Source organism: Symphodus melops (genome assembly GCF_947650265.1).
Source record: "Symphodus melops genome assembly, chromosome: 21".
In the NCBI taxonomy this organism is placed as follows: domain Eukaryota; kingdom Metazoa; phylum Chordata; class Actinopteri; order Labriformes; family Labridae; genus Symphodus; species Symphodus melops.
The window spans coordinates 10,363,279-10,386,617 of record NC_136711.1 but is presented as its reverse complement, the minus strand read 5'-3'; the positions used below and the strand labels follow the sequence as shown (position 1 = coordinate 10,386,617).

Below are 23,339 nucleotides of genomic sequence, written 5' to 3'. Positions count from 1 at the left end.
CAGCCACCACATGTTTAAACACTTGAGTTTGCAGTACATTTACATTTTACCTGAGTTTGTTGACAAAGACTACAACAACCTCTCCGCCCCTTGAACGTAGCAGTTCGGGCATAAAGAGAACCAACTGTCACTGCATAATCGCGACATTTCCCACAGGCAGTGAAGGCAGCATCATCTCCATCCAGGCGAGCATCTGTAGTAACGTTACAGTTGATCAGTGGAGAGGAGGGCCGACCCCACAGGGTAGACCCGGGTATTTTGGACGACATTAAAAGTGAACAGTCAGTGTATGCTGTTTAGGATTCCTCTCGAGATCTCCTGAACAACTACAGGTATGCTAACGGGATGCTGACATCGATGTAACGCGTTGCTAAGAAACACAAACGCATCTTTCCCTGAGCCGTTGGTACGTAACTAGCTAACTACTCGGCTAGCCAGCACTAGCAGCAGCAGCTCGTATGCTGTAGTTAAAACATCGGCTAGTTAGCCCTATCGACCACCAATTGGCCTCCTGCTATAAAGGCATCATAGCTAGTGTAAGCTTTGCGCTGACAGGTGTATTCAAATGACGGCTTATGCCTTTATATGCCAATTCATCCCTGTTATCAGAGCTTATTGAATGTAAACGTGGTCACGACCTAACAGGATATTTCATTATTGTTTTTATTTCAAAGCTCGAAGTGCAAGCTAGCTCGTTCATCTACTGAGCTCTCTGTTTTCTGACTGCTGAATTATTTTGTCACTAATGCTTCGAGTTTACAGACGGGCTTTTTTTCTAGTCACTAGGGTTTATCTTGTGACAAAAAAAACCGTGCACAGAACAGTTAGACAGGGGCTTAGAGCTACTTTAAAGTAGTTCATAAATCAGGATATAAAAGTCGCATCATTGTGTTTATGTTCCAAGAGACTTACATAAGTGTGATTTTTGCTGAGTTAAAAGTGTGCACATTTGATATTCCTTTACTGAAAGATTCTAACTTTATTATGAACATCGTTGCTCTTTAAAATACTCTTACTGATAGTCAGCTGTGACTCAGGGAGTTCTGGACAAACATGTACCATCATTGATGACCTTTCAAACCTGAGACCTGATTTAAAGTATGTGCTATAAACAATATTTACAGTCTATGGGTGTGATCGAGAGTATTTTACTTTCAGCTGAGTTCTTTAGATAACAACCATTAGATGGACAATTCTTGTCTCCAGGCGCCCTCCCCTAATGTTTGAATACTGTTTACAGAATTAAAATCTGTTAATGATATAGTGCTGAATTGTAACCATTAGGTTGTAAAAGTAAAAGGGTTATGAAATAAATTATGTCCAGCTCACTTATCACAGTGTTCACGATTTAATCCGAAAAGAAAAGACGGGCAACCCAAAATACATCAGACATATTTTTTAACAACATTTGGGTGGAAATGTTGACGTCCATTTCTTCTTGAAGCAAACATAAAGTTGATTCCTTTAGTGACATGTAGAGTGTTTGATTTTACCCCGACCACGGTTAAGAGTAGCTATGGTTGGTGTTTTTGAGAGGTTTATTTTAATCCTCAATTCTTCAAGTTAAAATGAAATAAATATGTAGTTTTTTGCTTCCTGTGTGTCTAAAATGAGGTGAAACTGTAACTGGCTGGTTCTTATAATGGAGGTAAAAAAAAAAAAAAGTAAAGAAAAAAAAAACAGGAATTTTAATAATGATTTTAAATACACAGGCTCCAGATGTATTTGTTTTTCCTGGTCTGATGAAAACACTTGGAAGTTTTCTTTTTCTATTCAGTCTGAAAGTCAATTTCAGGTCTGCGTTGCCAAAAACCAGGACATCAGTCATGACCCTCATCTGAGTCTGAATGTGCAAAGTCTATCTGGTTTGACATTCTCTTGAACTTTCACAATGAATTTGACATTCTGCTGTTCGATTGATCCAGTTTACCTTTCACCTCGTTCACCATCACTGCTCCTGCTTTTCCTCGCTCCTCTCTCAGCTCTCCGGACTGACTGTGCAAACGGGATGTGCCAGATGTGTTCAGGTTGACCTTTGTACAGACTTTACTCATCATCGGCCCGATTAAAGACTCTTTGAGATGAAACTCAATGTGGAGCCTCTTCACAAATACCATCGAGGATCAGCTGTAAAAACATGAGCTCTAAGTGAACTGGGAAGCAAAGTTGCACACGAAGCTTTCTCACCATGCAAAGCAGTCAAAGTGATATTGGTGTTAGGAAGAGGCCTTTTTAATGTGATGTCTTTCTTATGGGCAGGTGTGACGCTGACTGAAAGAAAGGACTGGAATGTATTTCCAGTGCAGGCTCAAGCTAAAGAGCAGAATGTCAGCGGGACCTGAGGAGCATGAGAGAATTGTGTGTGTGTGTGCATATGTGTGTGTGTGTGTGTGTGTGTGTGTTTGCCTTTGTAAACAGAGAACACGCACAGAGAGCAGACGTGGCCTCAGCGGGGCTGCGGTCCAGCCGTGTCACAGTGACTGAACCTTAGGGCATTATCCATAGCCTATTTGTGGAGGAAAATCAATTTCCTTTGTGAAGAGAAGGCAGTTACTGCCTTAAACAAAACCAAACAAAACAACCAAAAATATCGGCAGCCGGTGCTTTCCTATCAAACTGTCAATTTCAAGCTGAGTTTGCATGGTTTTTTTTTGTTGTTGGTTTTTTTTGCAGCACACACACACACACACACACACACACACACACACAAATGTAACTCCCCAGTTTGCTAAAGACTCTCATAAAGAGTGATTGCAGTACAACAGTCTCACTGTCGGCTCTTCCCATGTTGATACCCACGAGCCTCAGGAGGTTATCTTCCCTCTTTGTGTGCATAAATGATCCGCTCGTGGTGCGTTCAAATGTCTCCTTTCCACCCCTGAATGACATCTCCATTTTTGTTGGATGCAAACGATCGTGCCGTTTATCCCCTCGTGTCATGAATGAGGTCTTTAACGAAACATGTAAACTTGAATGGCTGTTTGGCTGTAGGCCGATCATGTGTGTTTATACTCCTGATGTACACCAGACATTTAAACAGGCGTGTTTGTACTCACCCACAGAGCTGTGAGTAAACACCAGTCAAACAAGGCGATCAGTATTAGCACGAGTTTGATGTTGACACCTGAGGTAACAGTAGCTACAACATGTTTAAAGTGTCTCAGGTCGTTTGCTGACTATTAGCATGAGTGTTTACTTTTCCTCTCTTCTTCTCTTTAATTCTCTCTCTCTCTCTCTCTCTTTCGTCACTGTGCACAGTCGTCATGGCAGAAGCCCACCAGGCGGTGGCCTTCCAGTTCACCGTCACCCCGGAGGGCATTGATCTGCAGCTGTCCCACCAGGCCCTCGCTGAGATCTACCTCTCTGGCGTGCGCTCCTGGAAGAAACGCATCATCAGACTCAAAGTAAATCCCCTCCGGCTGTCGCGCCTCTTTTTTTCGGCTGTGTGGTTTGTTTACGCTTAGCCTTTGCCTCTGTCGCCGAACCGTCTATAATAATCTCAAGTCGTGATTACAGCGTGCCTCTTTCTTCTAAAGTTATTACTGCCTTTTCTTCTCCTTCCTGAGTGTCAGCACTCGCATCTGAATCAGAAGGAGAAGATTCCACGTATTTTGTCTCGTCAGCCTCTCTGAGTAACAGAATAATATTTCGCTCATTCTTCGCTGTTTGCTTTTTTTCCCTTCCCTGCAGTTTGACTGTGTATCAGCGTGCTCATGAAAAGGAAAGCTCATGTTGAGTTGTTCCATTGTCGCATGTGTGTAATCAATTAAATCAATGAGGACCGACTCTCTCTCGTTTGATCCTGGCATCCTTACTCGTTTCACGCGACTTGCAGTGTGAGCGTAATTTCAAGTTTCTATATTCGATGTTTACGCTTTCAGACCGAATAAATTTTTTTTTTTAAAAAACGTTACACGGCTGATCTTTTGGTTTAAGTCAGGATCATTTCTGACCTCAAGCTCAAATAAAGTGAAGCAGAGATTTCATCGTTGTGTGCATGGAGTCTTAAAAAAAAAAAGAAAAAAAAAAGACCTTCTTTTCCTCTCTCGTTCCAACAGAACAGTGTGATAACAGGAGTGTATCCCGCTAGTCCCTCCTCCTGGCTTTTTGTGGTCATAGCCATCCTGGCTACGATGTACACTCGCTCCGACCCCTCCATGGGACTCATTGCAAAGATACAGGAGCACCTTCCCGTCAGGTAACGCAACCCGCGACCAAGAATGGTGCATGTTGAAATCCTGCTGCTACAACATATAAACCAATCTGTGTGTCAACAGGCCTCAAGCCTTCCCTCTCTGTCATCTAATGTTTTCTCTTTCCTCCTGTTTGCTCTTACCTCCAGATATCTTTTAATCTAAAAGAAAAAAAAAACAAACATGTTCTGTTGTTTTGTTTGATCCTTGCTGATCTTCTTGGCTCAGTTTCACTTACTGCACTCTTTGCTCCCCTTATTTTCCCCTTCTTTTTTTTAAATCTTTTTTTTTTGCCCCCAATCCTCCCTTCTCTTCTGACCGTTCACAGCCAGTCCATGAGTTCCCAGTGCCAGACGCTGGTGTCCGCGGTGGTGTTCAGCACCATGCTCTGGCTCCTGCTCATCTTCACCATGCGCCTGTGCCTCAAGCAGCTCCTCTCCTACCACCGCTGGATGTTCGAGCAGCACGGCAAGATGTCAAACACCACCAAAGTCTGGGTGGTCAGTGTTGTTTCGCACCTTCTCGTCACCGTTACCTGGATTTGTATTTATGTCTTTTACAAACGCCCCGACGCACTTCTGTGTTCCTCACTGCTTTGGTGTTTCTGTGCCAGGCGCTGGTGCGGATCTTCTCTGGCAGGAAGCCTTTGCTCTACAGCTACCAGGCGTCGCTGCCAAACCTGCCTTTGCCGGCCATCAAGGATACAGTGAAGAGGGTGAGACGTCACAGGAAGCAGAGGAAGCGATAGCACGCTGATTTCTAACCATGAAACAGATGGGTCGCTTTCTCACATTCATCATTTTCTGCCTCTGCTGCACCAGCTCTGTTATTGGTCTAGTTTTTATTTTTGGATTTTACTGTGATTAAATGTACCATATTGTGCAGTATCTACCATTCTATATGTAACAGATTGATGTAATGGAGAAAAGATTTAGTGTATGATACCAGCAGAATCTGATGTGGTTGTCGTGGTAGCAGACTCTGCTTCCACATCTCTAACTGTGGGTGGTAATTTATGCTAATTCATTGGCTGTGAACCTTTTTTTCTCTGTCTCTGTGTTAAGTCAACCAAATGTCTTGTCGGTCATTTTATAACTGTTTTAGGACGCCTCTCATAATTTGTGTCCGTGTGTGTTCGTTTAGTATTTGGAATCCATTCGGCCCCTGGTCGACGACGAAAAGTACGAACGCATAACCCAGCTGGCGGCGGAGTTTGAGAGCGGGCTGAGTAATCGTCTGCAGTGGTACCTGAAGCTCAAAGCACTCTGGTCCGCCAACTACGTAAGTTGTTAACCGCAACGCTCTCGTGAAGTGCGACTTTAATGTCCCAAAGCAGAGCAGTCCGAGGGAAATCTAAAATTCCATTAACAATGCACATCTCTGTGAGGTTGTGTGCTTTGAATAATTAATCTTCTCTGAATCTATGAGCGATTAAAGTGCCAGGAGGCTGCAACATTGGGTTTCTCACAATGTGTTAATGTATATGTGTGTGTATGTGTGTGTGTGTGTGTGTGTGTGTGTTAATCTTCAGGTCAGCGACTGGTGGGAGGAGTATGTGTATCTGCGTGGACGAGGTCCAATAATGGTCAACAGTAACTATTATGGCATGGTATTTACACTTTAATACGTTCCAGTCAAGTATTCAGTCTTTGCGTCATTATTTTTTTTTATTGCTGAAATAAAAATTACTCATATTTGCAGTTTTCATTCATCCTGAAAAAAAAAATCAACAGAGGATTTTTGACATTTTCTAAATACATTCGACTTCATTCTCATACTACACAGGCATACAGTTTGAATGTGAACATTTTAAAGATACAGCTGCTGAACCCACAACCCCAAGCGTGTTGTATTAATGATCTGTAGTTTCTTGAATATGAATGTTTGAATGACACATGTAGGAAGGTTGATATCCTATATGTATCCTCTGAACAAAACGATATATTGCCTAAACATCCGCTGCATTAACCGTCCGTATATATGGGGTTACAGCATTAACGAGCTGCTACCTGAGCGGGGATGAAAACTAATTTTAAGTCTGCCTCACAGGAATGAGCTTTTGCCTTGAGCGCAGTAAATAACAGCAGCAGCATGGCCGCCTGTGGCCCGTACATCTTAACATGCAGAGGTCACTGACTGTGCATGCACAACAGTCCGATGTATTGAATATCACAATATTTTTCAAAGTATTTCTGAGTCAGAGACATGGATATTCTGTGTGAGTGTGTAACGTCATCCCGACTTCCTGTCTGTCCTCTCCCCTCAGGACTTCTTACACGTCACCCCCACACCCATCCAGGCAGCCCGAGCTGGAAACACCATTCATGGTTTCTTCTTATACCGACGCAAACTCAACAAAGAAGAGCTCCAGCCTGTGAGTTAGAAGAAGCAGCTCCGCTTACATGAAGCCATTCATTAGTCATGAGTCCTTGCTATGGCAACAGAAGACTTGAGTCCACCTTGCGTTTTTTTTTTTTTTTTTTTTTTCCCTTTCCAAATGTTTGACATTCCCCCGTATGATTGCCACTTACAGATTGTGTGTTGTACTCACTTCCTCTTTGCTCCGTGTCTGCTGCAGTCAAAAAAACATCTCGTATATAAAATGTACAGTAAAAAGCGATGGACCAGTGTGGGTCAAAAGTCTGTTGTCATAGAGACGAGATGGACATGCAGTGATTTTCTTTTGGGTGCACAAACAATTCATGCAAGCGTACAGCCTGCACTTATGTGCTCAGAGAAAAAAAAGGTGGACACGGGGCCTTGAAGTGACAAATCCACGGACGGCCCTTCCTCTGTTGAACCCTGATATGAAATCATCTGGAAGTCAATCGCACCATTAATGAATGTGTTTGGATTTGTGTTGATGAAAGTCAGCCATCGTGTTACATGTGTCATGGCTGTTTATGATCGATTGCATGTGCATTACCTTATTTTATTTTTCACCCTCCATGTGCTCATCGCATTTCTCCCTCTCCCTCTCATCCCTGCTTCTTGTTCCCCTCCCTTCTGCTTGCCTATTTTTCCTTTATACCTCCTCCGTGTCTTCTCTTCTCTCTTTTATTTCTCTTCTCTCTTTTATTTCTCTCTCTCTCTCTCTCTCTCCTTCTTTTTGCTTGACACTCCATTGCTCTCCTCTTCGTCCTTGCGCTTCGTCCCCCCCCCCCCCCCCCCCCCCTCTGTTTCCCAGATCCGTATCCCTGGCACTTCCATCCCCCTGTGTTCAGCTCAATTTGAGAGGCTGTTCAACACCACACGCACTCCTGGAGAGGAGACCGGTAAAGAGACTGACCCAAACACACACCATAGCAACTTGTGTGATAGAATGTGTGTGTGTGTGTGTGTTTTGAGTCTGAGTCATAATTCGTCTGCTGTACAGCACATCCTGTCCTTTTTTTCATCTGTCTCTGCTCACCTTCTGGTCTTATCTCAGCTCTGTCTGGGTTTCTGGGAAAGTGTCTCGAAATAATGTCTTATTTTCTTCTGCCCACACATTTCTGATTTCTCCTCTCTCTCTCTCTTTTTTTTTCCCTTCTCCTCTTCCTTCTGCTTCTCTTTCTATATCCTCCCAACACTGTCCTGTATTTTCTATCATCCCATTGTTTCCCTCTTTCTTTCCCTCTCTTGTCTTTTGGCACCGCTCCGTCCTTTCTCCTTTCCTGCTCAGTTGTTGTTGAGGTCTGCCGTTCCTTGCTGTTCATATCAGTTTGAGCGGATGTTTGACACTTGTCGAATCCCTGGAACAGTGACAGGTATTGTTTCCATTTTTACAAAACTGGACACATCAAAGTTGGGAAGCCCTACATTTCAATCTGATAAGATAGAAAAAGAAATGTGCTTTAATTAAGAGTGAAGAAGATTCGTCCCTGTCTCATACATTTTAATATTTAATTAATATTCATCACAGATCAGGTTTAGGAGCAAAGATCTTCACAGTTAGTTATTTCAACAGTTTTACAACAAGTTTTAATTTACATACTTTGATTAATTTGAGGAATCTATTTTTCATTAGAGTTTATATCCATGTATTTATTTCCAAACGTTATCTATATCCAGAGGACAGGACGTAGAGGACATCAGTCTTTAATGTAGTGTGTTGTCATTTTGGATGGTTTTGTGCCTTTGACTGAATCGACAAACTTCTCTCTTTTTGTGTCCAAAGACACGGTGCAGCATTGGCAGGACAGTGACCACATAGCGGTTTACCACAGGGGGCGCTACTTCCGTTTAAAGGTGTACCAGGCAGGCAGACTCCTGTGCCCGCGGGAGATCGAATTCCAGATCCAGAGGATCCTCGATGACCCTTCACCTCCCTGCAAAGGAGAGGTCCATCTGGGGGCCATGACCGCCGGAGACAGGTCAGTGGAAAAAGCCACAATTAATCACACGGAACAAGCAGCACACTGCGTCTTAAATGTATCACATGATGTTCCTTTTGAAATATTTCCCAGGATTCCATGGGCTAACGCAAGGACAAAGTATTTCAGCAGTGGGGTTAATAAACGCTCTCTGGACAGCATTGAGAAAGCTGCCTTCTTCGTGTGCCTGGATGATGATGAACAGGGCGTGATGGGAGATGACCCGGTAGCCAGCTTAGACCGCTACGCCAAATCCTTGTTGCACGGGAAGTGTTACGACAGGTAATGTGACACTGAGCTGAAGGCTTTGCTGTGGACATGTCTAAGTGGTTTGATTGGTGTGACGATCTCCGTCAGGTGGTTTGACAAGTCGTTCTCAGTAGTTTACTACAAGAATGGAAAGACGGGAGTTAACGGGGAGCACTCGTGGGCCGATGCACCCGTGCTAGCACACTTATGGGAGGTAAGGAACCAAAAGAAAAGTGTGTTGCTAACTTTGGAGTTTTGAAATTTGGCACTCACTCCCACCCACAATGATGGTGTTTGCAGAGCACGTTGGCTACGGACTGTTTCCAGCTCGGTTACAACACAGAGGGTCACTGCAAAGGAGAAGTGGACACATCATTACCACGACCACAGAAGCTGACCTGGGAGATCCCTCCAGAAGTGAGTTACTCGTTGACACACACACTTTCATTCCTTGAACTCCATTAGCTTTCTTTCCACCTGTCATATATTGTAACAGGCACATCATTGAAATGCTCTATTTATGCTCCACTACGTCTGTAATGCTTTACATGTAGGTAAACAAGTTGTCAACATAATTGAACATTTTCAGGATATGCCTGATTAGTTGTATTACTGTAAATGTGAGTATCACTTAGAACCTCATCCATGGGCTTTATTTATTTATAAACACAAAGAACCAGAGGTTCGGAGGTTGCAGTGTCATACCGGTGTGGACCAAATTACCAAAGTTGATCTGGTAGCTGGAGAGGTGCCTGGGCATATCCTGAGTACTGCCGAGGTGCCCTTGAGCAAGGCACCCAATACCCAACCGCTCTGTTGCGCTCCCTGTGCAGCAGCCCCACCCTTGCATCTCTTCACTGATACACATCCATAGATCCTGTTTGTGCATGTGTGTCTACATGTGGTAGAAGCATGCCTCTCAATAGCAGTGTTATTGTAAAAGCAGAGGGTGGTTAGCATAGCATAGCATAAATAAGAAGCAGGATATAAATAGGTCACCTAAATATTTGATTAATAATTATTTATTTGCACATTTGTCTCAATTACTCAACTGTGGGTTTTATTTGTTTTTTCTAACATGCTTTGTTAAGTTCAGGCAGATCTCTCTGCCTCATGACCGCGTGCATAACGTGTTGCATTAACAAACCAGACTCTAGTCTAAAAACCAGGCTCTAGTCTAAAACCAGGCTCTAGTCTAAAACCAGGCTCTAGTCTAAAACCAGGCTCTAGTCTAAAAACCAGACTCTAGTCTAAAACCAGACTCTAGTCTAAAACCAGACTCTAGTCTAAAACCAGGCTCTAGTCTAAAAACCAGGCTCTAGTCTAAAAACCAGACTCTCTAGTCTAAAAACCAGGCTCTAGTCTAAAAACCAGACTCTCTAGTCTAAAAACCAGGCTCTCTAGTCTAAAAACCAGGCTCTAGTCTAAAAACCAGGCTCTAGTCTAAAAACCAGACTCTCTAGTCTAAAAACCAGGCTCTAGTCTAAAAACCAGGCTCTGGTCTAAAAACCAGACTCTCTAGTCTAAAAACCAGGCTCTAGTCTAAAAACCAGGCTCTAGTCTAAAAACCAGGCTCTAGTCTAAAAACCAGACTCTCTAGTCTAAAAACCAGGCTCTAGTCTAAAAACCAGGCTCTGGTCTAAAAACCAGACTCTCTAGTCTAAAAACCAGGCTCTAGTCTAAAAACCAGACTCTCGTCTAAAACCAGGCTCCAGTCTAAAACCAGGCTCTAGTCTAAAACCAGGCTCCAGTCTAAAACCAGGCTCTAGTCTAAAACCAGGCTCTAGTCTAAAGTGCTGTAACTTGACACAGTCCCATGCATTGTACTCTGATTCTTTGTCTAAAGATGACAGTGAAGCGTGGCTTGTAGCTGTGAGACAGGTTTCTCGGTCCTGATGATGTTCACTGATGTGTCACTCTCAGTGTGAGGAGCAGATCTCTCAGTCTATGGAAGTGGCCCAGGCGCTGGCTGACGATGTGGACTTCCACGTTTTCATCTTCACAGACTTTGGCAAAGGAAAGATCAAGAAGTGCAAAGTCAGCCCAGATGCCTTCATTCAGATGGCTATTCAGATGGCTTACTACAGGGTGAGTGTCCCTCTGACATATATTCACATTACACACAATCTGTCCGATGCTGTAGCTCCATACTCTGAAAGACAAAGGCACCTTATCGATCAAGTTACTTTTCATTTTGGATTCTTCGATCATCTTTTGCATTGAGGTTGTTGTTTTGCGTTCCAGTACCGGGGGATGTTTTGTTTGACGTACGAAGCCTCTATGACCCGTCTATTCAGGGAGGGCAGGACTGAGACGGTGCGCTCCTGCACCAATGAGAGCAGTGCCTTTGTCCGTGCTCTGGACGGTGGAGAGGTGAGGCTCTGTAAACTGTCTCTACATGTTCATCACTTCCACAGTGGTAGAGGAGAAGGTGAAGATTTTCATGTTTTGTTTTTTTTAATCAAAATGTCAAACCCCCTTTGTTACTAAATGTCCTGTGTAACACAAAAACCTGCCTTCTGTATGCATCAGACAGGAAGTAGAAATACGCGTGGAAGTACAGTTCTTTACACACTGACAGAAGCAGTGAAGCTGATCGTTAGAGTCAAAAGGAAGGAAAAGAAAGGTTACATTCTGTGTATCTCTTGAATCAGTGTTCATCACATAGATTTGACCTCACTGACCTCCATCCTCCCAAGTATCACTGGCTGCTAATAGTATTTATTTATCTTTTATTTTTTTCAAAAAACAAGAATGATGAAATAAAAACCCCAAATTAAATTTGAACGAGGCACAGAGACGACATTTCAAACGTTGAAGAAATTCCACATTTGAAAAATCGATGTGCCCATTTACAATTTTTATGCCAGCTACATGTTTCAAAAAATGTTGGTGTGGGGAGATTTAACACTCTCTTTCATCACTTTTTTCTTTTTCTAAAACGCAGTAAGCCTTTCTCCAAATTCAAAATGTCATTTTCAATTTTCTAACCGCATTCTGTTTTTATTTGCGTGTCGCTCGGTGTCCAAACGTTTAGGAATGTGGGTTCAAGTGTAGAGGTGTCTCGGCAAAAAGCGAAAGAAGACTTTGCATCGCTTGTAAGACAACATTAAAATAATAAAGATGATAAAGACGGATGTAAGAGGTGAGATCAAATATAACCAACATGCATCCCCTTGAAACATTTGCTAATAGATTTCCCATCCTTCCTCGTGAGCTTCAGTTTCAGAGGCATGTACTCCATCATCTGTGTTCAACCGGATTTTTCTCCCACGCCTCCTCATCTTAATCCCTTCCAAGCTTTTTAAACTGCTTAATAACATAGACCAGAGGTTCAATAACAAGGTTGTCTGAAGGCTGTAGGATTACACAGACTGCAAATGATCACAGCAGCCGGCTCGGAGTAAAGTGATTTACACACGCTGTGAGAACAAACATGCTGAGAACTTGATTTTAAGAACGACAAAATCCAAAGCTTGGCAGCATCTACTGTAGGCAGAGAAGAATTGAATATTATTATTGATGATGATAATGATCAGCATGTGGAGGGCTCTTTGTGTGTTGTGACGGGTTTTCCTTGTTCAGTTTAAACCTCGCCCCGTCAAGAAGAGAGTTGCTGCTGCCGTCCTCCCAGATCAAATCCGATCACTTCGACGTTGAGCTCGCTGCACTTCTTTTCCTCTTCTATAAGCTTTGCAGTACGGTGTCTGTGTAAAAATGCAACGCGCTCTTACCTTAATGCTTCTCTTCACCAGACAGCAGATGTTTGCAGGCGTTTGTTCCGCGCAGCGTCCGAGAAGCACCAAAGTCTTTACCGCATGGCAATGACGGGCGGAGGCATCGACAGACACCTCTTCTGCCTCTACATAGTGTCCAAGTATCTCGGAGTAGAGTCTCCTTTCTTGAAAGAGGTGGCCTTCCTTCTGTTTTGTCACTTTCTCTCTCTCTCTCTCTCCAGTGTCAGTATTTATCTCTTAACCTGAGCAAAGTCGTCAGCTACTGCAGCAAACTTCAGCGGTCGCTCCTTGTTGGTCATTTCAGGTGCTGTCAGAGCCATGGCGGCTGTCCACTAGTCAGACTGCGATGCAGGTCCAGCTGTTTGACTTGGTCAACCATCCAGAGTACATCTCCTGTGGAGGGGGCTTTGGACCGGTCAGTGCTCTCCCCTTTCCTTTTTCTCTTGAAACGGTCTTTGTGTTCAAGCAGCTAAACGAGTACTAAACCTCTCGCCTCTCTCCCTCCTGCAGGTGGCCGATGACGGTTATGGGGTTTCCTACAGCATCTGTGGAGAAAACAGGATTAACTTCCACATCTCCTGCAAACACTCGTGTCCAGACACTGTGAGTCTAATCACAAACACCCGACTGTATGGAAAAGAAGGATGACACAGCAGCTCCAAGAAGGGGGAAGCGTCTCACGTCCCCTCTTATAACTGCTGCACTAAAGGTCATAAAGCGGCCTCTTTGATGTTAACAGATGGGACACGGGGCAAACTAGACAATCAAAATTGTATTTTGCCAAAAATAGAGAGAAAGCCTACACCAACAATTCCTTCAGAAAATGGTAATTAAACTTTCTATAACTGTGAGTATCTGCTGGAAACGAACACAAGAGCCAAGCTGAGGGCTTTGGTTAGCAGAAGGGACCAGACACACTCTGTCAGAGCTCGTCCCACAGGGGTGTTTTGGCTTCACTTTTGCGCAATGAGAGGGGGTGGAGACACGTCATCCATCTTTATATACAGGCTAATGATGACTGTAATTCCGAGGGAGAAAAGCTTCCTCCAGAAAACATTCATTTCCTTTTGTCCCCCTCCCAGGATGCTCACAAATTCGGTGCTGAGATCATGAAAGCTCTACACGACCTGCTACAGCTGCTGAGCCCAAACCAGCACGAGACCCGCAAGACCGAAGAGAAGACGCCCGAGGTCAAGAAGAACCTGTAGGTGCTCGCTCAGGGGAAGAGGATGCTGAAGGGAAGGTGTGCAAGCATTAATCTAGCACTGGACACTTCTATGAGACACTTCTGTAACGGAGGAGTCCTTTACAGAGTAGCATCTGTATACGCGTGTTAATGGTGGGTGTGTGAGAAAGAAAAGGTCCATAGAATTACAAAATGTAGAGATCCGATTTTACATGGAAGCCCATTTCTGCTAATTTAATGGAAAAATGCTTTAAAGGGACATTGTACTGTATTGTAAGATGTTGTAAGATGTAAGATGGATTCAGAATCGGCAAATAATAATTACCCAAACATGTTTCAAAGCTTTCTTTTATCAATGTGAATTTAAAAAAAATGTTTTACTGTTTAGAGATACAAACGTTGGCTCCTGAGTCAACATGTTATGGTATGAAATGTTTTTTTTGAAGTTTTACATTATTACGAAACAAGTTGGAGAAATCAGTCAGTTAAAAAATAATGAAAAAGAAAGTTTCTCATTCATTCGAGGTACATAGAGAAACAAGCCATTTATTCAAACGACTGGACCTCATTTAGGTGAATTCTTCATGAAGCGTTCAGTAACGTTTAATGAAAATGTTTATAAATGAATATTTAGTAAAACTGAGGACTAATTTGTACTAGTAGTCGTTACTTAGAGATGTGTAGTGTCGTCTTTCATTCAATGGAGGAAGTTACTCATGACAAACCGCATTTTCATAACTTTTGTGGAAATGGGCTTCCACAGAATCGAGGGAAGTTATCTGGTTTAGTTTCAGCAATCAAACTATTGAAAAGTTGTATTCATGAATCCTAAATGTGAAAGTAATTGATGTCACATGGTGTCATTACAAAAAAGGCAATTGTGTATTGCACCACTCCAAAGGTTAGGGGGCTGTTGTTCCTCGTGCTTCAACCTTTACATTTCAATATTCATATAAATTGAACTGCGGTATGTTTGGACACCACTACGTTCAACTTTCAGTCTTGGATTGAATTGGTTTTAAAATGCAGTTGGAAGTGTGTGATGAATGCTGAGTCCGGGGGGAGGAGACACGCTTGCCCGGTGAGGTGATTGAGGTTTCCAACATCTGAAGAGCAGCTCCGCTGTAACAGTGACCCCAGGTATTTGAAAAAAAAGTACAAGTCTGTGACTTCTCAGTGTTTACTCTTTACATTTAGATCTGCTTCCTACAAGAACACGATTGTAATGCTGTGCTGAGAGTGCCAGGCTCGTTATACATGTTGTGCCATCACTATGCTCTTATTTATTCCTATTTGAACTGCTTCTACATTCAGTGCCAAATCACCCAGGAAATGACATTTAAATCCTTTTTACTGAAACATTTAAACTGTACATAAATCTAAAGCAGTTTACATTTTCTTTGAGTGGTCAGCACGTATTTCAGAGTTACCACAACTGTCACTGCACTCTTCTAATCTGTTTTGTAGCTTTTATTTGTATCACTGTGGTAATAAACAAGCACCAACACAATGTAAGCTATAAGCTTTTCATGAACAGCACACCCAGGCGTTCACTCTCGAGCGGTGCTGCAGGTCAAGTGTGGACTGTTTGACGTGACATTTTGTAGCTTTGTAGCATCTGATTGAAAGGACGGTGTGTGACCAGTGATGCCCATTCCTCTTTTATTCTCCTTTTATTATTGCCTTTATTGTTCTCTCTCGAAATCAGTTGAGCTTGTCTCATTGTGTTGCCTTTTTAATGCAATATAACACTGGAACATAAAGCATTCTTAAAGAAAAGTTTCTTTTTGTCTATTTGTTGCCCAAAAGATTGCACCATTTACTTTATCATTGCACTCTTATTGAATCAAAAGAGCCTGACCATGCTACAGAGTTTCTTTTCCTTGTCAAAACCTGGTGCCTGTTTTACCCACAATGCAATGCTACAACAGACTTCACTAGAGGATCCTTCTGGAATCGCAAAATTCTCACATCTTTGAAACCAGCCTTCTTCTGCACATCAGCCGATAATAAATCAGGAGAAATGAAAGTGACAGAAAATGACAAGCTAAAACTACTTTCAAAAAATAATAATAGTAATATGATGTGATGTTTGTTCTGTAAAAAATATGCAAAATAAACACATTTTGAATAAGATGAGAGTGATAATAAAATTAAAAGCAAATTACAGTAAAATTATTTGCTAAATGGATGAGAAAAACAAATCTAAAGTACTTGAAGCTTTGTCAGCAACTGTTCCCAACTGAATAATATTTACTTTATTTCACAGCCGACCACATTTATGTCACATTATTTAAAAAATATATATATATTTTTCTCTGAAAAATCTTATCTGGACTCTTCACTGACGTTTGCTGTTATGCGTCTGTAAATAAAAACGTGTTAACGGACAGTAAGCACAACCTATGTCAATTCACCTATTATAAAAGGAGCTTTACGACGCACGCTCTCCATCATTATTTGGCTGAGTGCTTGCCCAGAATCTGAAGGAACTGCTAGTGTGGTCTGATCATTTCCACTCATCTCTGAACAAATTCACACTCAAGGATAGAGGTGGCCCAGCGTTCCGCAAATATTTGCTGTAATGTTTGATTTTCAGTTTGGCTCCTCCCTGTGGCCAATTCTGGGTAGTTCACGCAACAGACGCTTCAGCTTCCCTCCATGACTTCTCTTCAGGAAAAAACTACAGCCTGCTGGAATCCTGAAGTAAGTAAAAGAAAATGTGCTGTAGGGCTTTTTTTTTTTTTTTTTTGAAGCCACCCTACTTGTCTTGAAGAGAAGCTGAGCTATTCAATAAGTAAGAAGTAATACAATACTAGAGTAGAACCAGAGGCAAACAACTCCTGTGGTTCAACAAGGCAAACTGCTGCTTTCTGCTGCTTTCTTTTATCAGTTTAAACTACATTTATTTGAGTGTTGAAAAAAAAAAGACGAAAAAGTAGAAAATGTGATGGCACATTGCAGACCAATAGTTAATGTTAATTAAAAAAAAAAAAAAAAGTTAGCAGCAGAAAAACAGGTTGGAAAAAGTACCTGTTTGATGCATGACTACTGTATTCCTTCACTCTTTCTATTTAGACGCCTCCCCTGCCAACCCAGTCCTGAAAACCTTTGTTTCTGTGAGTCTGACCCGAGTTTGCTCGCGGCTACAATTGTAAGAGCGCCTTATCTTTTGGGAAGAGTTAGCTGTATCTTCTATGTATTCAATATATCAAATTGATTCTTTTTACCCGAGAGCAAAGTTCCCTCTTAAGAGGAAATCTTTTCAGGTCTGTGACCTTTCTTCTCTTAGTCTTTAGGTTTTGTGTTTCGGTGTATCCCAAAGAACATTCATGTTTATGAAGGATGGATTGATGATGGAGGTATGGATGGATGCATGGAGGAGGGAAGTATGATGGAGGGATTGATAAAGGGATGTATGGATGGATCTTTGAGGTATGGGCTGATGGATGGATCATTAATGTTACAACTTTTAAATCAGATGTGAATATGAGTGAATAATATTTGGAAACTATCATTCGGGTTGAAAATGTCAGAGTCTGTTTAAGGGCATTAAGAGCAGCTTTTCAGCTCACTAACAGGAAAGGCACAGGATAAATTCTATCACTTTTTTGTCCAGCCAGAAATGTTGTTTTTTTCTTTGCAGTGTTATTTTATGTCTTCTGCCACCTGTCGTTTTGTCTGTTGTTTTGACAGTGAGGTCATCAACAAGCCCTTCGCCCTTTACCCTGCCTTCAGCTTGTGCTCTCAAAAGCCACAAATAATCCACATAGTCTCTGTGATTCTTCCCCCCCCCAAGACACACACACACACACACACACACACACACACACACACACACACACACTTTATTCGAAGTAGCCTCTCTGTCACTCGATAGAACTCTTTATATAAAGCTATGTGCCCCCGCTGGCTGATATACTCTTTCTTCAACAGTGAACATCCCTGTCTGTAGTTGTTCAGGTATGTGTTCAGATTTTCTTGAACTTTATTATACATGCAGTGATATTTGAAATGTGTGACAGCCAGAAGCAGTAATTTAAGTTTTACTGGAATATGTGTGGTCAGTAAAAAAAACCACTGAAAGGTTCCAAGCTCAATGGGTTTCTCTTTTTTAAGAAGATGTCTTCTGTCATTTTGATATCGGGAACAATCAGTATTTCTATTATAAGTATCGTTTTTATATTTAGTAAGAATGTTCTCCACTTAGTTTATTCAAATAGTACAGTTTTCAACCAGGAACTTTTAAATGAAATCATTTGTTTAGGTAAATTGTCTTAACATTTTCGGTTCTTTATAACACAGGACTAAAGAACAGAGTAACATAAAAGTTATCACCAAATCAACAGTTTGTCTTTAGCAAAACAAAGTGGTTGTTGTTTTCAACTTTACTGCTTTAATCCACTCCAATTTGTCTAACAGCAGAACCTTTTGTTTTACATAAAGTAATAAAGCCCTCTGAATAGCCACTACATGCTGCCTTTACAGCATCACCCCAACCCAACCCTCACATATTGAAGCATACATATTGACATATTGAAGCATTTAGCAGCGAAGGAGCCGTACAGAGACCTAAAGAAGAGTAAATGTTGGACTTTTAAATTAGTCAGCTGGCCGGAAACATATGCATGATTACAATGCTCATGTTTTCTGAAAATCCAAAAGCTAGACCGCTAACATGTCAGGGTTGTGTTTATAGCTTATTTTTGCTGCCCTCAAGTGGCCAATAATGTATGTTATTTGCCTTTCAACAGTCAGAAACCAGTGAATCAACAACTGATAGCTTTAAAGATACTTTACATTATCAACATTTTCATCCTCAAGTCAGAGAGTGTAGTCTATCTATGATACAAATTATTCAGTATCTACTTAACTGTCATGTAAGTAGCATTACAGGTCTACAGTATTAACAAAACAAAACAACATTAAAGCATGCTGTTCTCCTTTTAATCACGGGATATTGAAATTAAGAATGCCCAAATGTGACAAGTTATTTTGGTGACTTTGGTCCTCTCTGTCAAAGCCTATCACAATGCTGCTAAGTTTGGTCAAAAACATTCAACAGTGGAGTGATGTTATAATAAATTCCACACCCAATCCCTCATCTGCTTTTTGTCCCTGTGCCCGTGTTTACTCAGATCCACATGCTTAAGCTTTTGAGAGCTTAGGTGATAGATGACTTTGAAGGGATCTGAGAGACTTTGTGGGCCTCAGTGTTTGATCTATAATTTCTAATTCAAAGAGAGGCATTAAGATATTTGAAGGAAAATAGTTTGCTGAAATGTCTTCTATAACCAGTTTGCTCAGACACAAATTTTTCTGTTTCTAAGTTTTACTTATCAGATGTTTGTTTGTTTGAATTTGCACTGTAAAATTACATGTATGTGCTTCCTGTGACAAGTAACACTAACATATGCAGATACACTGTAAAAGTGAAGGGTTAACTGTCCCATCAGTTCAGGGAAAGCCCGAGTAGATCAAATGATAATAGAGGACATGGCTGGTGTTAATAACATCCAGACAACCAGCTTAATTTCTCCATCCCACATTCTCTCCGGTTAATCAAATTAAACATGAAGGATGGTCAGCTGATAGCGCTCTGCTAACCCCGGTAACAAGACACTGCTCCGGCCCAACGTCCCTCTGGCCTCTTCTATTCCTAGATCGTCAGCAACAAATGGCCTTCCCCTTGATCTTACTCTTTGAACAAAACACTCACCTTCCTTGAACCTTCAATGCTTCTCCAGTAGAAGGAAATGATCTCATTTTCACAAAATTTAGTGTGCATAGCTACATTTAGATTTATATTAAGATGATGTAAGATTTGTTAAACTGGGACCCTGGTGGTTACTAGTGGAAACTACAGATTACAGCACATTTCCAACATTTTCAGTCAGCTGCTTTAATGTTGTTATTTGGAATCCTGAATGAAAAGAAAATCTCGTATGTTATTAAAAGAACACTGAAGAGCTGTGGTTTCATACAAATGAATTAAGAAAAAAACGGTTAAAGAGGACATATTATCTCCCTTTTCAAACAGTTTGTGACATCACAAGTTGGATTCTGGTAAGAAAATACCCTCCCCTCCCATGGACTCCACCCCCAGCCTAGAGTAAAACATTTGTGCAGGTCTGCCATGTTGTCTACTGGGAAAACTTGGGCGGGGGGGGGGGGGTCTCGTTGCATTTAAAGAGACACACCAAAACGGAGCGTTCTGAGAGAGCAGCTTTCAACAGGGTCACAAAACTCCTCTGCTGCTTGCTTCATGTTATATTTTGACCAAAGCACAGCACTGTGTTTCATTTAGACCACAGGGGACTGAGACAATTTGAAATTGAGCATTTTTCTCTGTGTGCTGAGACTTATGCAGACTGCAAACAAATGACTGGGTGGATTTATTTCAAATGTTATGGGTTGCTATAGACACTCAGGTAACCCACATATATGTTCAAAAACCTTGTAAAAGTGGATTTTTCACAATATGTCCCCTTTAAAGTTATGTCTTATCTGTCACTCAGTTGTTAATTGCAGAGATGTTTCCATACATTTTAAATTACACTTTTCTTTTCATTTTGAAAACTGTAATTGTTAAATTATTGAACAGTCCAGCTTCTTTGAGTTAAATAAATATTCTCTCTGTGAGTTTTGTGTTTAATCCAGACACTTGCAATACTCACTTAAGTTTGAAGAATGTAACATTGCAGTTAAAACAGTGTTTATGTGTCCAATTATGTTTTTCCCTCCAGTGTCACCATGTCTGAATCAGAAGACCACGGGTGAGTTCATCTATAGATGTAACTGTTTACTTCTCAACTTTTCCCCATTTACGAGTTTAATGACATGTTTGCTTTTTTGTTAATTCTCTTTTTGTTTAGCAGTCATCCTGAGGGTAAGGACATTCATTCAGTTATATAATCAACCCAAAATTTCATCTTTTCTCCAAACTCAACTGTTGTCAATATTTCACCCTAGAAGAAGATGAGGAGCAGGGAGAAGGAGGTGAGTTTCAGCCACTAAGGTGAATTATTTCCTTTTTTTTAAAAAAGAGTTTGCCACAAAGAATCCTTCTCACGCAAACATCGATTAACATATTTCAATCCAAACAGTGTTTACTTAAAAGTTTCAGCTAGGATTTTACAGTCCAAGATCATCATCACCAAGATGGTAAAACACCAGAACTTAAATTTAAACCAAACAGGAGTCTGTAAACCTTTTACTGCCCAGCTGATTTATTATAACTATACAACCATAGTTTAGCATCTTTATGGACATATAACAAGTAATGGTTAGGAACTGTGGCCATAAACTGTGGGTTATCTTATGTCTGTAAGCTTCATGCAAATTTTCTTCCTGGATCATCAACTATAACAAGTTTTATATGGTCGCTTCAGCTGTTGCATTTTTAAACCCAACCTTTAAATAACCAACCGACTTACTTTTTTCTTGCTGTGTGGGTGTCACGTTGAAGAAGAACGCCCTAAATACAAGTAAGATTATACAAGACCACAAAACAAAAAACATATTGTTCAATTTCACAAACAAATTAAAAACTTCACTTTTTTTTTTTTTTTTTAAACAGGCCATTGGTCACACAGCTTGCCGCCCCTAAAATCCCAGAAGGGGAGAGGGTGGACTTTGATGTATGTACTTTCAGGGTCGTTGTCAGTGCACAAATCATACAAAACAACACTTCATCATCAACAGCTTCACATTATCTTGATCTGTGTATGTGCTGCTTTCTGTCAGGATATCCACAGGAAACGGATGGAGAAAGATCTTCTGGAGCTTCAGACTTTGATCGATGTCCACTTTGAACAGAGGAAGAAAGAGGAGGAGGAGCTTATAGGGCTCAAAGACAGGATCGTAATTCCCCCTTTTCTCTAGTCTTTTTTTATCCATTAGTCTGAAAAAGAGCTACAATAGCTGTGTAAAATAAATGTGATGTGATAGCCATGAATTAAATGACTGCCTTCTTGCTTTCTCTTTTGCAGGAGAGTCGCCGGGCAGAACGAGCAGAACAGCAGCGTGTGAGGGCTGAAAAAGAGCGATGCAGACAGACAAGGATTGCAGTAATTAATATTTATATGTTGTAATCCCACATACTCAGTTTTATTGAGTTTTTACTTTTTACACACCACAAAAAAAGAAAAAAAAAACAGTACAGAAATGCATGCTAAGAAAAAAACAAGGCAAGGTCAAAGAGTCACACTATTGCATTATTACATGAACACAGAAGGAGTCAGGTTTAGCAGATCACAGTGTTGTGGCCCCACACATCGTAAAAGAGCAAGTGAAGTCAAAGACAATGTAGTATTAAACTAAAGCTTTGGGTTTTTTTGTTTGTTCAGGAGGAGAGACAGAGGAAAGAAGACGAAGAGGCCAAGAAGAGAGCCGAGGATGAGGCCAAGAAGAAGAAAGTCCTCTCCAACATGGGGGCTCACTTTGGAGGGTTCCTGGCCAAGGTCAGAGAATGACATTTGAAAGCTTTTTGTCTGCGTATGCAGCTCGAACGGAGAGAGAATTATGATATTCTACACAAGAGTATGAGTCCATTTGCTCTGAGAAAGTGAGTTGTGTTCTTCCTGCAGGTTGAGCAGAGGCGAGGCAAAAAACAAACTGCGCGGGAAATTAAGAAGAAGACTTTGGCAGAGAGACGCAAGCCGCTGGCTATTGAGAACCTGCGAGAAGATGGCCTGAGGTCAGTTTAAGGTCATGTAAGGACACAGCTTAAATTAAATGTGTTGCAAATAAAAGTATTGAGTGACTTTTTTTTTTAAAGCTATTCATGTTTGAAGTTGCTGTTGTTGATGTGCGTTAGAGAGAGAGCCAAGGAGATGTGGGAATGTATCTACCAGCTGGAGTCAGAGAAGTTTGACCTCACTGAGAAGATGAGGAGGCAGAAGTATGAGGTGAGTCATTCAGCTTGTTAAATGAAGAAGAAGAAGAAGACGTGTGTTAAAATGAATGCTGATTGACAATGTCCGATTTTGTTTATTTTTCAGATCAATGTCCTTCTGAACAGAATCCAACATGCTCAGAAATTGTGAGTCAATCTGCTTGTGTGAATCCAACATAACACAACTCCTACACCATCAGGAAAAAAAACTGGAGCATAGTAGAAAGCTGCTTTGCATCCTCTATGCAAACATAACACAGATGGATGACATGCAGGAATACAGCAAATACCAAACGAAAAGCTCTTAACCATTTACACTTTAGGCAGGAGATGCACATATCTCAAATATCAAAATTGAGTGATAGGGGAGAGAGGGGAATAAGAGAAGCTGCTACTTTTCTTAACAACTCAGATATGCTTGCTGTTTGGACTGTGATGGTTCAAAATCTACTTTTTTTTTTTTTTTTGTTTGTTTGTTTGTTAATGCAGCAAAAAGGTCCATGGGAAAGGCAAGGTTGGAGGACGCTGGAAGTGAACTCACAAAAGGAGAAGATGGCTCGTGAGTGTCAGTCGAAGATTGCAGTGTTCACCCTTTGAGTTTAAACAGATACAACAGATGTTTGTGTTGGATTTATTGAAATACAACTAATTGCAATTTGAACTGATATTAATAAAAGGTATGTGTAAATACACTTGAAATATTTTATCAGTGACATTTAATTT

The 23,339-nt window shown here is 41.2% G+C and overlaps 2 protein-coding genes across 15 annotated transcripts; both read left to right on the top strand.

The window, feature by feature from the left end:
- Positions 1-75: 75 nt before the first annotated feature.
- LOC306842120 (carnitine O-palmitoyltransferase 1, liver isoform) lies at positions 76-15,499 on the top strand. Of its 2 annotated transcripts, none has more exons than XM_079372201.1 (19): positions 76-332; positions 3,259-3,404; positions 4,059-4,198; positions 4,522-4,693; positions 4,807-4,908; positions 5,337-5,474; positions 5,725-5,802; positions 6,460-6,567; positions 7,858-7,942; positions 8,353-8,548; positions 8,642-8,830; positions 8,906-9,011; positions 9,098-9,214; positions 10,721-10,885; positions 11,042-11,170; positions 12,553-12,708; positions 12,839-12,949; positions 13,045-13,137; positions 13,617-15,499. In XM_079372201.1, exons 2-19 carry the CDS (start codon positions 3,264-3,266, stop codon positions 13,740-13,742), a joined length of 2,352 nt encoding a protein of 783 aa, XP_079228327.1. In that variant the 5' UTR covers positions 76-332; positions 3,259-3,263; the 3' UTR covers positions 13,743-15,499. The 2 variants fall into 2 exon arrangements, with proteins under 2 accessions (XP_079228327.1, XP_079228326.1); XM_079372200.1 differs by lacking the exon at positions 7,858-7,942 and adding an exon at positions 7,381-7,468.
- Positions 15,500-16,083: 584 nt separating this feature from the next.
- LOC306842131 (troponin T, slow skeletal muscle-like) lies at positions 16,084-23,191 on the top strand. 13 transcript variants are annotated; one of them, XM_079372218.1, is made up of 14 exons: positions 16,084-16,426; positions 16,799-16,839; positions 20,467-20,496; positions 20,596-20,609; positions 20,693-20,719; positions 21,189-21,207; positions 21,300-21,360; positions 21,467-21,583; positions 21,712-21,789; positions 22,069-22,182; positions 22,309-22,418; positions 22,539-22,629; positions 22,723-22,763; positions 23,106-23,191. In XM_079372218.1, the coding sequence occupies exons 3-14, from the start codon at positions 20,474-20,476 to the stop codon at positions 23,149-23,151; spliced, it is 741 nt and encodes a 246-aa protein (XP_079228344.1). In that variant the 5' UTR covers positions 16,084-16,426; positions 16,799-16,839; positions 20,467-20,473; the 3' UTR covers positions 23,152-23,191. The 13 variants fall into 13 exon arrangements, with proteins under 13 accessions (XP_079228344.1, XP_079228345.1, XP_079228355.1 ...); XM_079372219.1 differs by lacking the exon at positions 16,799-16,839 and having other exon boundaries at positions 20,599-20,609; XM_079372229.1 differs by lacking the exon at positions 16,799-16,839.
- Positions 23,192-23,339: the final 148 nt, after the last annotated feature.

Bases quoted from the DNA above. Each gene is read 5' to 3' on its own strand.
- LOC306842120 (XM_079372200.1), top strand. From the start codon at position 3,264: ATGGCAGAAGCCCACCAGGCGGTGGCCTTCCAGTTCACCGTCACCCCG. The intron at 9,215-10,720 runs GTGAGTTACTCG...TGTCACTCTCAG, and splicing joins CCTGGGAGATCCCTCCAGAA to TGTGAGGAGCAGATCTCTCA. The intron at 10,886-11,041 runs GTGAGTGTCCCT...TTTGCGTTCCAG, and splicing joins TTCAGATGGCTTACTACAGG to TACCGGGGGATGTTTTGTTT.
- LOC306842131 (XM_079372217.1), top strand. From the start codon at position 20,439: ATGTGTCCAATTATGTTTTTCCCTCCAGTGTCACCATGTCTGAATCAG. The intron at 22,183-22,308 runs GTCAGAGAATGA...TTCTTCCTGCAG, and splicing joins TTGGAGGGTTCCTGGCCAAG to GTTGAGCAGAGGCGAGGCAA. The intron at 22,764-23,105 runs GTGAGTCAATCT...TTGTTAATGCAG, and splicing joins ATCCAACATGCTCAGAAATT to CAAAAAGGTCCATGGGAAAG.